The 14,942-nt window shown below is 52.7% G+C and overlaps 4 protein-coding genes across 4 annotated transcripts; 3 read left to right on the forward strand and 1 right to left on the reverse strand.

Moving 5' to 3' along the window:
- Window positions 1-612: 612 nt before the first annotated feature.
- PG998_002414 (uncharacterized protein) lies at window positions 613-2,879 on the forward strand (the record flags this gene model as incomplete). The annotated part of the gene is made up of 5 exons (XM_066869232.1): window positions 613-1,148; window positions 1,219-1,310; window positions 1,423-1,557; window positions 1,614-1,685; window positions 1,735-2,879. 5 exons carry the CDS (start codon window positions 613-615, stop codon window positions 2,877-2,879), a joined length of 1,980 nt encoding a protein of 659 aa, XP_066737647.1.
- Window positions 2,880-4,080: 1,201 nt separating this feature from the next.
- Window positions 4,081-4,746, forward strand: PG998_002415 (uncharacterized protein; the record flags this gene model as incomplete). The annotated part of the gene is made up of 2 exons (XM_066869233.1): window positions 4,081-4,279; window positions 4,436-4,746. 2 exons carry the CDS (start codon window positions 4,081-4,083, stop codon window positions 4,744-4,746), a joined length of 510 nt encoding a protein of 169 aa, XP_066737648.1.
- Window positions 4,747-7,888: 3,142 nt separating this feature from the next.
- Window positions 7,889-10,066, forward strand: PG998_002416 (uncharacterized protein; the record flags this gene model as incomplete). Its single annotated transcript, XM_066869234.1, has 2 exons — window positions 7,889-8,566; window positions 8,621-10,066. 2 exons carry the CDS (start codon window positions 7,889-7,891, stop codon window positions 10,064-10,066), a joined length of 2,124 nt encoding a protein of 707 aa, XP_066737649.1.
- An 880-nt stretch (window positions 10,067-10,946) lies between these two features.
- PG998_002417 (RNA-directed DNA polymerase) lies at window positions 10,947-14,941 on the reverse strand (the record flags this gene model as incomplete). The annotated part of the gene is made up of 9 exons (XM_066869235.1): window positions 10,947-11,595; window positions 11,667-12,511; window positions 12,574-13,035; window positions 13,091-13,414; window positions 13,470-13,834; window positions 13,883-14,056; window positions 14,107-14,425; window positions 14,488-14,510; window positions 14,599-14,941. 9 exons carry the CDS (start codon window positions 14,939-14,941, stop codon window positions 10,947-10,949), a joined length of 3,504 nt encoding a protein of 1,167 aa, XP_066737650.1.
- Window position 14,942: the final 1 nt, after the last annotated feature.

The raw sequence follows: 14,942 nt of genomic DNA on the forward strand, positions 1-14,942 counted from the left end.
TTTCTTTTGAGTTGGAAATCGCGAGATCGCATCGATTGGAATGCAATGATGCATCGCACGCAACATAGCACCTTTTAATACGTGATCCGGTTACGCGGCAGGCCACCGGCAGCCAAGACGCTGATGGCTGACTTCAACTTACTTACCACCAACCAACATCTTGTCTGAAATGTGATTACGTGTACTCAGTTCCCGTTACTCAACACAGACCACACAGCCTCATGTTGTGTGTTGTATGCAATGCAGATTTCTTAACCGGAGGTATAGCGAGAGATATCAATTAACCTAGGTGTTGATGTATCCGGTGAACCACTGTGCCATCAACTGCAGTAGACAGTTCCGACGTCATGATCGTCATGGAGTGCAGAGAGCTGAGATCTGGGGTAAGGCAACTACGACGCTCTAAGAAGGGCAAGAGGTACATCTTAGACAGAGCTTAAGGTTCACCAGTATTGCACTTGCTCCCTGCTTGGAGAGGCTCCCACTAATCGACGCGACGGATGTGACGAGACTATCGACGTGTAAACTGCCCTCCACCAGAAACCCGTATCATATATCCTCATTTTAAATCACCGTCTGTTCGGCGTGAGCCTTGTCCAAATTGTCTCACTGATGCGAAACTCTGTATCACCGGTTTCCCTTTCCGTCCCACCCCAGACCCCGGGCCCCCAAGACACCCCCAAGACACCCCCAAGGAGTGACGGTGGATCTCGCAATTACGTACCAATCCCTGTATTCAATGTCAGCGGCCAGCTCATCTCACCACAACTTGCCGCATTCCGGGCCCCGATTATGGCCACGACATTGCCAGATGGCCTGAAAGTCGAAAAGTCGAGCCCAGAGGCCAGAACTCTGTCCGAAACACCTTCTACCCATCGACCGGGCCACGACGAAAACGACTTCGATAGCGAGGCCTGGGAGCCATTCGACGACGCCGACACGGTACCCACCGATCACCTACGAGCTGCATCTCCTATTACAGAAGGCTGGCGAGAGGACCAGAACGACGACGACGACAACAACGACGGTTGGGTGCATAACCCGAGCAATCCCGCAGAGATGTCAAGATGGTCGGGGCAGCCCTCGATTAAGGGCAGCTCAGACATGGTGCGCATGCTGTTGTTGAACTTCTGCACTCTGGGCATCGTGTAAGTCGGCCAGACGCTCAGGGGTTCTCGTTACGAGGTCACCTAGACTGACCGCTTCTGTTGTGTACAGGTTCACTTGGGGTGTTGAAATGACTTACGGTAATCCCTACCTGTTGTCCCTCGGCTTGTCCAAGTCGCACACATCGTTGGTATGGATCGCGGGTCCGTTATCTGGGCTCGTCGTGCAGCCCATTGTCGGCGCGATTGCGGACGAGTCCAAGTCAAAATGGGGGTCGCCGGCGCCCCTTCATTGCTGTCGGCTCTGTCATTGTAGCCCTCGGGCTGCTGGTCCTCGGGTTTACCAAGGAAATCATAACGGCGTTTTTCGGCGAAGGAGAGGGTTCCAAGAACCTCACGATATTCGTGGCGGTCCTCTCGATCTACGTCGTAGATTTCTCCATCAACGCTGGTACGTCTCGACCATGAGGTCAGGTTACGCGAATACGAGTACTAACTCAATGACAGTCATGTCCGCAGGACGCAGTCTGGTCGTCGATACGCTGCCTATATCTAAGCAGCAAGATGGCGCTGCCTGGGGTAGGTATTCCCCAACCCTAAGCTAGCAACTCAACTGACCCTCGTTTAGGAGGTAGGATATCTTCCATTGGCCATATGATCGGCTACGTTGCTGGCGCAGTTGACTTGGAAAAGATCACAGGCAGTTTCCTCGGTGATACGCAGTTCAAGAAACTGACTGTCATTGCTGCTGTGAGCATTCTGAGTACGTCCGCTGTCACATGCTGGGCCGTTACAGAGCGTGTCCTGGTGGATGTGAGGCACGACCCGAATCAGCCGGGAGGGCGGTTCAAAGTAGTCCACCAGATCTGGTCTACGATCCTCCATCTCCCGCCGCGGATAAGAGCAATTTGTATGGTACAGTTGTGGGCATGGATTGGATGGTTCCCCTTCCTGTTCTACGGTACCACCTGGGTGGGCGAAACCTACTACCGCTATGATGTTCCGGAAGATGCTAAAAGTAGCGATGCTCTCGGTGACATAGGACGGATCGGGAGCACTGCTTTGGTCATCTATTCCTGCATTACGGCAATCGGTTCCTGGGTGTTGCCGTTGGTGATCCGGAGTCCAGAAGATGACCAATTCACCCACAGGCCCCCACAAAGTATTGCTTCTTACCTCGAAAAGCTCAACAAGTATAAGCCAACTCTATTGACAGCATGGATGTTCGGCAATGGCTTGCTGGCATTCGCCCTCTCCATGGCCCCCTTCGCCACGAGCTTCCGGTTTGCGACGGCCATCATGTGCCTTTGTGGATTGCCTTGGACAATCACCATGTGGGCACCTCCCACGTTTCTTGGGGTCGAGGTCAACAAGCTCAGCGGCGCGCCTGATTCGAATGCCTCGTATCAGCGCGTCTCGAATGGTGGCGTGGAGATGACGAGCCTGAACAGTCCCACCAGCCCGAGGGATCAGCATCTGGAGAACGGCCAAGGAGACAACCTAGACAAAGCCAGCGGCTCTGGCGAACTCTCGGGCATCTACTTTGGCATCCTCAACATATACACAACGATCCCCCAGTTCATTGGGACCTTTATCAGCACCATCGTCTTCGCCGTCCTCGAGCCCGGTAAGAGCCCCGAGCTCGCGAACGATGCTCGCCCCGACGATCGCCATTCAACGGACGGGCCGAACGCTATTGCAGTCTGCATGTTCATCGGGGCAATCAGCGCCGCGATGTCCGTTTTTGCGACTCGGAAACTGAAATATTTGTAGAGTACTAGTTCTTCGAAGATTAGAGAAGGATGGGATTCCCGATGTACTAGTGTGAGCGGTTATGTTCTTACATTCGGTTTCAATACCCAGTGGTCCTCTGGGTCTTTCTGCTCTTGTATGATGTTTTCGTTTCCAATCCTGTTGTATGTTGGTCCGGTGACACCCTAGACAATGGAATAGGAAGGGCGAATGGTTTTTGTATTTGGCGTGGCGTTTGGGGGATTACCTACAACCTAAAGATGATACCTGTCGTGGTTTTTAATTTCATTGGCGGGGGCCGTATGGCTCTTATTGCGTATCCCTTATAGTACATACATTGTCTTGGAACTTTGATGGAAGATTAATATTGACTGAATGTGTTCTTTGGGGTGGACTGCTAGTCTTTACATCACCCCTGAAAGCTCTCGATCCTGACTTGCAGGGGCAAAAGATGGTTGACTTCATACCATGCTTAATTATAACTCTAATCCATGTGTTACCCTTCAGAAAATATAGCCTCAGCTATGACCTTTTACTATATTATCGACCACTAGGACTAAGACGAAACTGAGATGCTTCACTCGAACGACCGAGACCTGTTGCACAAGGCTTGCAACTGCCTTCGTGATGTGAAGGTTCATACAGGTATTCACCACCTATATTTCACACTTTGCGATGATGCCTCAGCCGGCCCGTGGAAGACTGTGGGGACCCCTTCGGAGGTCTCAGTACGGGTCGTAGACCCAATCGCACCCGGAAAGGCACGGAAGCTGCACAACGATAACGTCAAGCCTTACCTATCAAACGAATTACCAGAACCGAACGTGGACAGAAGATGGCCGACGACAATGGGGGCCACTAGAGCTGGAGCAACCACTACCAGCATTGTGCACAACCATAGACAGAAGGCCCATCTCTGCAAGCTTCCTTCCAAGCTTAAGAATGGCCCCAGGTCCTGAAGTTTCCATCAGGCCGCCTTCATGTCAACTTACCTGATGCGATTAAGGGCAGAATTGGCACGTCATATGCCAACTCCGGCCAACAAGTCTTCGCTGTGACTGCTAAGAAGCTAATCCAAGAGCCGGATTCCAAGGCTCTGGATGGAACCCCTGAAATAGTCGGCATATTTTGTGTGTACGACGCAGGAGGTTCGGTTTTGCGCACATGGTGATTGAAGCTGGACTCAACAAGCACGTCAGAATCATGACAGACGTTGAGCGCGATGTCAGCATCGTCCTTAATGCAAGATCTCGCGGACATTGGTTTCATTGGAGATGGCCACCGACTCAACGTCACCATGGCCAGATCAATTCAATTTGAAATCACTACCATGCAGCCCAGCATGTGGGAGGATGTGACGAAGCCTTCTAGCAAGGATCACACCAAACATCTGCTTGGTATCTATTCTGCTTTGGAGAAGGGTGGGTTCGGGCGACAGGTGACTGTCAATATCAAAGTAGCCGCGGGCAAAAAGAAACGATGGCGCTTGCGGCGTGCAGTAGCAACTCCAGGCTGTCTTCGCGATTGGAGTTGAGCAAGCCTCCTCCGCACTTGCATGGATGTTGCTCATCATGCAGCTATTTTCGGTGTCCAAAAGGGCATCGGTCAACAGGCCACTGGTCCAGCCTCAAACCTTCCACGCGGGCATCTTGGTGACTTTTCCAAGAACGAGGCGTGCGCTGGTAACGGAACTAGTAGAAGAAGCCCTACGTCCTTGACAGCAGGCCAATACCGACGACAAGGTAAGTTTCGTCATCGCGCCACACATCTTCCAACAAGATCCATCTGGAACGACGACGACGCATTTGCATACCGAGGCCGAGGCAACTCACATGCGGACGCCGCAGGCGTATTCCTTTTTGACCATCCCGTGTCAAAACCAAGCTAGCCCTGATGGAAGTTTCGTAAGAGGTATGGTGTTTGCGGCAGGTAGCAAGAGTCGACCCCCACGCGAGGGGCTGAAAGGGCCTGGCGACTCTTCCAGAACCTGGCCTGTTTGCGGGTCACGATGCAATGCAGTCGACTGCTTTAGGGAGGCGCGAAACCGAAGGGGGTCTTTTTTTCACAATATTTTTTCTTCTTTCAAGTCCGGTCCCTCTCGATCCTCCAGGTACTATACGTCGCCGGATCTCACAACACGGACATCGGTTTGGATCGGGGCTCATGTCCATCAGGAGAGAGAACGCCCAGGCAGGAGGGGAATGGCGTCCAGTGCCCCAAGAATCAAGCATACGTGGTACGCTCTGTCTACTCCGTCTCTCCGCTCCGAGAATGCCCGCTGCTGCTTCTGTTAACCATGATGCGGCAATGGCTCCCGCGGGTTTTCGTGTTTGCTGTTCATGTTCTTATGCAGGTGGGTAAATAGATTAAAACAGCATAGCAACAAGATGGTTGGCAGTAAAAACGCAGGAAACCAAAGGGGGAGGGAGGTTGAGGTTCCATTGAGATGCAGGCAATCTCGCTCGGTTCCAGAAGTGGGAACTGAGAACCCGCAACGCCTCTCATACGGGTGTCGATCCTGATTGGGTGCTTGGTGAGATGCGACTCAGGAGGAGCGATGGTTGTTCAGTGTCTTGACTTTAGTTTCACTGCTATGCCCGAACCAGCCATCCCATGCCTGGCTATCAACCTGGCAGCTGACGCAATGTAAACTAAAGGTCGACTTGACAAGTATGTATTAGTAAGGCTGGCTAGTCTGCCTTTCTATCTATAGCACCGAGCTGAATAGCGACTCGCTCAAACCTTAAAACTCTTCTCTCTTCTCTTTTTTCCAGACCGGTGCGACGTGATAAGGAGAGAGGTATGTATTAGTATGTAGTCCGTTCTTGGCTCGCCTTCTCACCACGTTGTTCATGCTGCTACAACCTCACACACGTACACAACACACCAGATCTTGCGAGCATCGAGCCGGGGAGCAGACGACAAGGGGGGGGACCGGCCTAGAATTTGAGAGAGCTTTGGCCGACTGTGAAATCAGGAGTCCAAGCTTTCCGCTGCCAAACGGTCGGAGATGGGCTCCATATATCGTCCATTTGTACATACATATATCGCGTACCCATTGCATGTCGGGCAGGGGCCGGCGACCAAACAGAGACGTCCCCACTGTCGAATTTATTCTCGATATCGTTTCGAGGACCAACGGCGCGCCGGTGCATCGCTGCCGCCAGACGCACCTACGTGTAAGGTGCAAGACGATTCCCAGGGGTAGTGTTGGCCCTGGCCTCCGATTTTTTTTTTAATCCAAGTGAGCAAGTAAAGAAAAACTTTAATGGCCGATGATCCCCTGGTTCTGGACGTAGCAGAATGGAAGATACCGTCAAAAAGCGGGTGTTTCCATGAGAAACCGCATCTGCACCGAGGACCCTGAAGTCGAGCTACCTACCCACTGCGCTTTTTGTCCATGATGTTTCTAGGACATGCTGGAACGAGAGGATAGACGGGAACTAGGATGACCCTCGATCGGATTTTTATTAACTACTTCTAGTATACGAGCACACGGCCTTGCCGTCTTGACGTCTTTTCTTCTTCTTTCTCTTTCAATGTCGTGGCCGGCGAAGGTGATGAGTGAAGACACCGGTATGTATACATATACATATGGATATACCACCCTAGAGCTGCGTTAGGAGGGTACTTAAAGCATGCAGAGAGAAGAGCCTCATGCCACATGCCACATGCTGGATGCATGAACAGATCAGTGCTGTGTATGGTATGCTGGCTGTATGTAAAGTCAAGAAGGAGGAAGAGGGTCGGAGGAAGATGTAAGCGTGCGGTGGTTTGAGTGTTACATAGTCCACAGTCCCTTGTCCCCTGCAGCGACCCAGTTGCCAGTGGGAGGAGACTTCTTAGCTTCGGCGCATCGAACAGCAACCGGCCCAAGCCCCCTGGCCCTGCAGGTGATGGGATGTTGTGGTGGTGGTGGTGGGTGCGGCCCTTTCAGCCATTGTCAAAAACTGTCCGCCTGATATTTGGTAAATCTGATGTCGTCGTCGGGTATGCTGGCCTGCTAGGTACGGAGTACTTATGGTGGGGGACTTCGTCCTTCTGTGTGTCCAGGACATCGCAACATCAGCTACATTACTTAGCCTGGCTTGCGTAGGGCTTGAGGCAGCATGCATCCATCGAAGACCAACAATAATATTCGTGTGTCCATATGCTGATAACTAGCCGTTGCCATCTGTCGCATCTTGTTCCGCGGCCATCTCGCTCTGCTCCCCAACCCACTTCTCGAGATCCTCCAGTCACCGCTCCGGTTTCCCTCAACCCCCCGCCCCCTCTACTTGTACCCAATGTATCGGTCGGGGTAGTTAGCTAGCGCCCTGTAAGCTCAGTGTAGTGCACATGAAGATGCGACGCGGGACCCATTCCATACCACACCCACCACTTCGACCGGTAGGACTGTCTCTTTTTTTCTATTCCAAGATGGCTGCCGGTTGCTACGAACCGCCTTTTATCCCCCTCCCTTCACCCAGCAGTCGCTTCTCTGACCAGTAGTTGCGTTTCCCAGTTGGTCCTATCCAAACCCGGCTGTCTACCAAGCCGCCAGACCATCCCCGCTGCCTATCCAACGACTACTACTTGCCATTTACTTTCCTGGGTCTCGCATCTCCGCCGAGAGCGAGTGCATTGCTCTCGCCTTTGCACAGTCTCTCCAGCCTACAGTATACACATCCCTTTTGGCCTGTGGATGCTTACTCATTGCCTTGAAGGCCCAAGAAAGGCAACCGATCAGCAACTCCCGACGACGGAACTACTACGAGCCGACCCGACGTTGTTGCTGGAGCGTTTCTTTTTCGCATTTGTTGGTGCTTGATTGCGTGGGGGCAGAGTTTATCGCGAACTCTATTCTCCGACTTTCGAAAAAGGTCAAGGCAAAAGGCACTTGGACTTGGCACGGGTGTGGGAAACGAAGCCTGTCCTAGGCTTCTGCCGTGACCGACGAGCAACACGACTGACCGCCGTGCTCTGCGACGGCCAGAACGACATCTATACCAACTCGCCTGTCGCGAAGTTTGGTGCCGAGGGCGATAACGATGTCGATCCGGGACATGGGCATGATGGACCCGAACAACTGGAATGGGCAGGATCACACCATGACCCCATCGGGCGAAGATGACTTCCAGCAGTTCCTGGAGTTGAGCGGAATGGCGAATATGGGCGACGGGCTACAATTCGACTTTCAGGACTTTGGCGCCGCGACGAATCCTCCCTCCATGATGCACCCCCACCAGGGCCATCATGATCATATGGATACCGCCATGAGTGGCACCGAGACTGCCGGCATCATCGCCAGCAGCAGTATGCCAATGCCGACCCAGATGATCCCAACCACGTCCGGAGCCATCGTACCTACCGTTCCCTCGCAGATGCTTGGTTCGCAGCACCCCACCCCGGGCGATGCGCTCTCCGATCTGGACGCTCAGATCCAATTCTTGCAGCATCAACGGATGCAAGAGCAACATAGGCAACTCCAGGAGCGAAACATACAGTTCGAGGAGCAGCAAATCAACTTCTTTGCCCAGCAGCAGCGGAACATGATCCCTCCTACTCCCCAAAGTCTTGAGATGCATCCTTCAAATCACTACTACACGCAACAACAGCGGTCGCAACAGCAGCAGCAGCAGCAGCAGCAGCACCGACCAGGCGACCAAACCCCCCAGCATTCCCATGGCATGTTTGATCGTTACCCTAGGCTGAAGGACCAAACAGACGTATGCTGAATTGCCCCCTTAAAGGATTGAGGAACACCACTAACTCTCTCACAGATGGCGTTCACGCCGCTTGTGTCTCCAGCTGTTACACCGCTGGATACCCAGTTCTCGGTAGAAACACAATTTACAGTGCCTGGGGCCTACTTCAGCCCACTCACCTCGCCCGCTCTACACGCTCAAAACCCGGAGTCCATACCAAACTTCGACCCAACTCATCATAGCTCCACTGCCACGAACTCTCCTGTCGAGATGGATCTGGAGTCCAACACTCCTCCTCCTAGCGCAGTTGACTTAAAGAAGGTGCGACAGAAGAACGTGGGCAAGACAAGGAAATCCGGCGTGAGACAGTCACCTATAGTGAAGCCGCATCGAAAGAAGACAGCTTCGACCCCAATCATGAATGCACAGGTTCTGAGCGAGTTGGCGGAAACACTGACAGAGCGGACGACTGTCAAGCCCGCTCCTATGTCCATAGCTTCGACAGAGGACTCCGAGAACGCTTCGGTGTCACCAGAGGCTTTGTCAGAAATGCCACCTCCGCCACTCCCCCAGCCAAGATCCGCTCGACAATCGCCTTACATTCAAGCTCAGAACAGCAACAACGCTACTCCCCATGCCATGCCCGCGGCATTGAATGGTGGCGCTTCGCCTGCAACGCCAGCTTCGCTCTTCCGGATATCACCCAGAAACAAGTCAGCCGACTCTAGCAACCCTGGACAGATAGCATCGGAACACATCGAGAATTTCGAACTGCCTGAATCCGCCAATTTTCCGAAACCACAGCTGCCGCAAATCAACACACAACCAGACTCGGTATCGCCTGACCTGGATTCCAGTAAGAACTCGACTCTGCAGCCATTGCCATCGCCCATATTCACCCGTCCCTCGCAACCTTCTTCAGCCACAGCGAGTCCGCAATTAACTCCGAAACTGTCGGCTACAAACTCGCGCAAAACACCGCTCTTGGCCGCTAGGACCAGCCGGAAGCGATCGAGCGTCAGCTCGGTACAAGTCTCGCCTGCGCTTCTGCCCAGGATATCACCCAATATCAAACCACTGTTGCCCGGCACCCCGGGGCTTTCAGCTGAAGATACAGCATCGCGCTTATTGACATCCAAGTCAAATTACCAGAATATTCTCGAGGGCAACACAGTACCCGGCGTGTCGTATCCCAGCGAGCTCTCCACCAATCTCACATCGAAACGGACGTCGCACAAGATTGCTGAGCAAGGCCGACGCAACCGTATCAACTCGGCGCTGCAGGAGATCGCAACACTTCTCCCGAAAAGCGTTATTGCGGCCAAGGCTGAGGAGGAAGGAGAAAGCCCCGGCAGCGACAAGATGGACAAGAAGGAGTCCAAATCGGCGGCCAACACACCGAACAGCAAGGCGAGCACAGTGGAAATGGCGATTGTGTACATCAAACAGCTACAGCAAGAAGTGGCAGAGGCCAATAGGAGGGCCGAGGAGGCTGAACAAAAGTTGGCGGCGGCAGCTTGACATACTGAGTCTTTTCCATGACACTCGGCCTATACTGGCAATACATGGCCAGGAATCCGCGAAAGGGTTGAAAAAGAATAATAATGAATAGCTATAGACAATGGCCGTATAGGTGCGTGCGTGGACACGCTGGGATTTGGCGTTTAGTGAGCAGGCATATTTGGATGAGAGGTCTTTAGCCGCCATCATACTTGGGGCTATTCACAAATATATAGCGGCGACAGGCCTTCGTGGCGACCAAGTGCGGAGGCGGGCAGAAATGACTGCATTTTCGAATAGGGCATGTGTATATAAATCAATAACCGCGTGCGACCATATTTTGGTGTCCTCCGCGGGATAAAGGATACGGCGGGCTATGATTCATCCATATAAACGAAAGTCCAATGTATTATAAAAGGCCAAGTGTGCATCTATTGAGAGGCCCCTTTAGAGGATCAATACACCTAATAATCTGTATAATATATACATTAAAGAAATCGATACGTTGATATTAACTCCCTTTTTGTATTATTCTCATCTACTTAATCAGATCCATGGCTTCGAATTAGTGTCTATGACGAGTGTCAGGAGTTGACATTGACAATGCTTCTAGTAGCATTTGAAAACGCAGCCATTGAAGATAATATTATGAACGTCTTTGGGTGATTGGATGGAGAACCGAGTGGCCCCTTTTCGTCTTAATTTTTAGTATTAGAAGGCCAGCCTGCAAAAGAGAATTGGACACCACGGGGAGAAACCAATTATCCCTTAGCCCTAGCAACACTTCTCTCTCTCTCTCTCTCTCTCTCTTGTGTCCCAACTCCCACTTTCTATCATTGTCATTTCACAAACAAGGCTTGTCTTGCCGCTTTGTCTAGGCCAGGCACCTTTTTATGTGCAATCAGGACGTAGCCACATGCCGGACGCGCCCCGTTCGGATATCCTTCTTGTCGCCGAGCTTGCCGATTTCGGCGCGCAGCCACGCCAGCACCTCGCCGTAGCCGGCCTGCTTGCGGCCCAGCACCTGCAGGAAGGCGTGGTACGCGAGCCAGGCGACCTCGTTGCGGCGCACGTCGCAGACGTAGCCCGGGTAGCGGGCGCGGCGGGCCTTGCTCTGCGCAAGGAGGAAGGCGACCTCGACGAGCTTGGCGACGGCGCGGATCATGATCCTGGCGGGGGCGGCCTCGGCGGCGCGGGTACCCGAAGACCCCTTCCTGTTCTTGTTTTTGATGCCATTGCTGCTGCTATTTCTGGTCGTTGTAGACGAAGACGTAGACGTAGATAGACAGCGCGCATAAGCCCAGGCCTTGGCGGCGGTCTCGACAAAAGCCGAGAACAGGTTCGACAGCACAGTGGCGCCGGCATTATGTGACGTGTCGAGGAACATGAGGTGGCTCTGAATCTTGAAGGCGTTGAGGAGCTTGCGCTCAAAGGTCTGGCCAGGGACGCGCGTGAACTCCACCGTGAGCGAGTTGTATACAGCGTTGCCGCTCCCGCTGTCATGCTTGCTGCGCTTTTGGGGGCAAGCGCATCCTCCCTTGCCTCGGCATCTGGAAGCCCGGGTGCAGCGTGTTTCACGGCGATGCTCTTTCCCCGATCTCGGTCTTTGGTGATGTCCAACGTCTTACTGTTGATGAGGGTGCCGCAGTAGGGGAAGCCGTCGCCGCTGTTGTGACTACCATTCCCCTCCAGTTTCGAGACCGGGGTCTGGTTGACTTCGAGGTCAAAGTTCACCAGGGTCTTCGCCGGGTTGACCTCGACGCCGTACTCGGGCACGCCCCGGTGCATCGTCTCGACAAAGCGGGCGGCTTTGTTTTGGTCCGTCGTGATGAGGAGAAAATCGTCGATCAGGCGGAGCAGCAGGCAGTCGTCGGCGTCGAGGAACTTGAGGACGTGCATTTCGAGGTCGGCGTAGAAGTAGTTGCACAGGATGGACGACAGGACGGAGCCCTGCGGGATGCCCTTCTTCTGCCGGTAGTACTTCTTGCTGACCTTGACAAGGTTCTGCTGGATATGGGAGGTTACAAGCTGCAGCAGGTCGCTCGTCTCGTATTTCTTCTTGACGACACTGTCTATGAAGACGGTGTTGCGCTTCTGCGCAGCCTGTTGCTGCTGAGACTCTAAGTGCTGGAGGAACGTGCTGTTGTCGCGATCTCGCAGTGCGGTTGACAGCCACTTCCGAGTGGGCTTCGATTTGGCCGTCTTGCTAAAATCCTTAGTGCCACCCAGCTTGTCACTGGAGATCTCGGCGTGCTTCGAGATGCGATAGCTGCGTTGCTGGGGAATAGAGCCTAGTAGGTCGACGATCGCCGACTGGGGAATAGTGTCGAAAGCTGCCTGGACATCCACCTTGGCAAAGTATAGGGGTTTGGCGGACCGAGGTATACTCGACTTAAACTCCTTTACTCTTTTATAGATATCGCCCACAGAGAATAAAGTGGCGCCCAGTTTCGCAGGGTTCATAGACTGAGACGCAGGTCAATTAGTTCTCCTGTTCGGTAGGTCAACGCTCCCGGGGTCAAACAAACCTTTTCCAATTGCAACACGGTATGCACAGGGCCGAGAATGGTGTTGATACTGGGGCCTAGGACCTTGCTGTTGCCCTTCGCGACCGTTCTCCTCCTTAAGTTCATGATTGGACGGATGCTGGTCTGCTTGGGCAATAATCGCACTTGGCTGAAGCCAAGACTGCGAGAATCTAGGATCTTCAGAGCTGCGTCGATGCTCACCTCCTCAAACATCTTCGACTTGACTGCCGCCATGGCAGGCTCGGCGACGTATTTCCAGACATCGTGACGAAAGAAGAACAGCTTGTATTTGTGCGTATTGGACTCGGTGACGTAAAAATTGCTGCGTATCAAGGGTATCAAGAGAGAATCGAAAACATAGTACAGAAGTTCGTGAAATAGTTCCAGTCTCTTCTGGATATCAGTTTGCGACGTCTTGCGAGCCATCAGTCGCTGGGGTGCCAACCAACCGATATCAGTGATCTATAGACCGTTAGCTCTTTCGTATCTTCCGTCGCTTCATTACGCGTTACTGTACCTTAATGCCTTGCACTACTTCATGGAGATACATGCCCTCGAATCGTCTCAGATGGATGAACTGATCAATCTTCTTCATCACCACACCTTTGTTGTGTTCTGTAGCCCAGAACTCGTCAGGGATGAGCTTAGACAAAACGGATTGGCAGAAGGCAGAGACTTGTGACACAGGAGTTGAGAGCTCGATGAGTGTCTGCGCAGTGGATAAAGGGGGCTGTGGTTGAAGCTTTCTCTTTACGGATTTGCCCTCGGCCACTTTTGAAGATTTAGGGGTCTTGTCACGATGGACGTGGCTGACCTCCGTATGGTCAAGACCGGTATTCACCTAAAACCCAAATCGTAAGTACCTTCCTTCCATAAGGGGCGGGCTGAATACCTACTGGACAGTAGTGCTGAAGTAGTTTGCTATACGAACAGCGAGAGTGCATGATTTGTAGTTTCCGTACAAGCTCTTTCACTTTGCCTCTCAAGCGCTTGGGATTTGGCTTCTTGAGCCGGGCCTCATTACTAGCGAGATCACCAAACCTGTCTTGGATCTCCTGCTCACGAAGAGTGTAGTCTTTCAGCCTCTGAGAAGTTTCTGAATAGTTGACCTTGGAGTCGAAGGCATTATGCAATCCGAACTGCCGAGGGAACATGTAAATCATGATGCGTAATGTGTTGGCTTCATTTCTACTCTCCAGTGCGCTCGAATCGCTGGCGGATTCCGTACCAGGGTTTACATACGGCGAGCGGTTCAGAACGTCTGCATTTTGTTAGAAATCACACATTCAAATGGTAAATATCTACTCACGAATGTGTCTCAGCCCAAAATGTACAAGGCCGCGGGCATTCAAGGCAGGTCTGGCATATAGCATTCGGTTGCGGACAAAGTTGATTTCCGTAGTCGAGCGCTGGAAGCCAGTCGAAGCATTTTTGGTGTCTCCATGGGTTGTTCCCAAAAGTTCGGTATCATACAGTGGTTGTCCTATTACATACTTAGCCTTGCCGAAAGATATGGGGTTTACAAGAGCTGACCGCTGATCTGGTAATAGTTCCCCTGAGACGATCCCACGGACAGGAACACTGAAGAATCGAGCAGCAAGTCCATCATTATGCGGTCACCTGAGTCACCCAACAGCTTTAGGACCTCAGGCCAGGGGCTCTGTTTTAACCGCTCGACCCTCTGGTTTGGGTAGATAGAGAATATGCCAGGTATGTTAACAGCATTATTTGTAGACGGCCCCTGCAATCGAGAGTTGTGGTTTCTCCTGAAGCCATCACAAAGCAAGTGCTTTGGCCATGTGCCCGTGTTCTTGGCTTTGGAAAATAGCATCCAGATGACAAAATCCACGATCTGTTCACTTTATCAGCTTACTGGCCTCAAAACACTACCCAGCTGTCATGGGACAGACGCACCTCAGCCTGCGAGTAGCGTGCCCCTGCAAGTCCATCGGATAAGGTCACGTATGATTCATCCCCCCTTTTGAGAGAAGGTCTCCCACTGCTCCCGCCGTTTATCTGGGATACATTGTGTCTGATGGGTGACACCAACTATGGTGGTGTCGAGCACTTGCCCTACAGCCCGCTCTATGTCGGTGGTCTCGTCATTGGAAATATTTGCACTGGATCCGGTCGACGCAATCTTTTTCCTCCTGATGCGCGATGTGGTTGGGAGCTTCAACAGAACATAGTCGCGGAGCGTGAGCAGCTGTGGATAGTATTGATCGAGTACAGCATGCTTGACGGGCGCCGGCGGTGCTGGCTCGTCCGAGCCCTTTCCTTGTGTCTGTTTTCTTTTCTTGGCAGGAGGCTCTGGAGCAGCATGCTGCTGGGTGACTCGGCCTTGCTTGCGCTTCTGGGCCGTAGGCATG

Source organism: Apiospora kogelbergensis (genome assembly GCF_038363985.1).
Source record: "Apiospora kogelbergensis strain CBS 113332 chromosome Unknown utg000001l_segment0_segment0, whole genome shotgun sequence".
Lineage (NCBI taxonomy): Eukaryota > Fungi > Ascomycota > Sordariomycetes > Amphisphaeriales > Apiosporaceae > Apiospora > Apiospora kogelbergensis.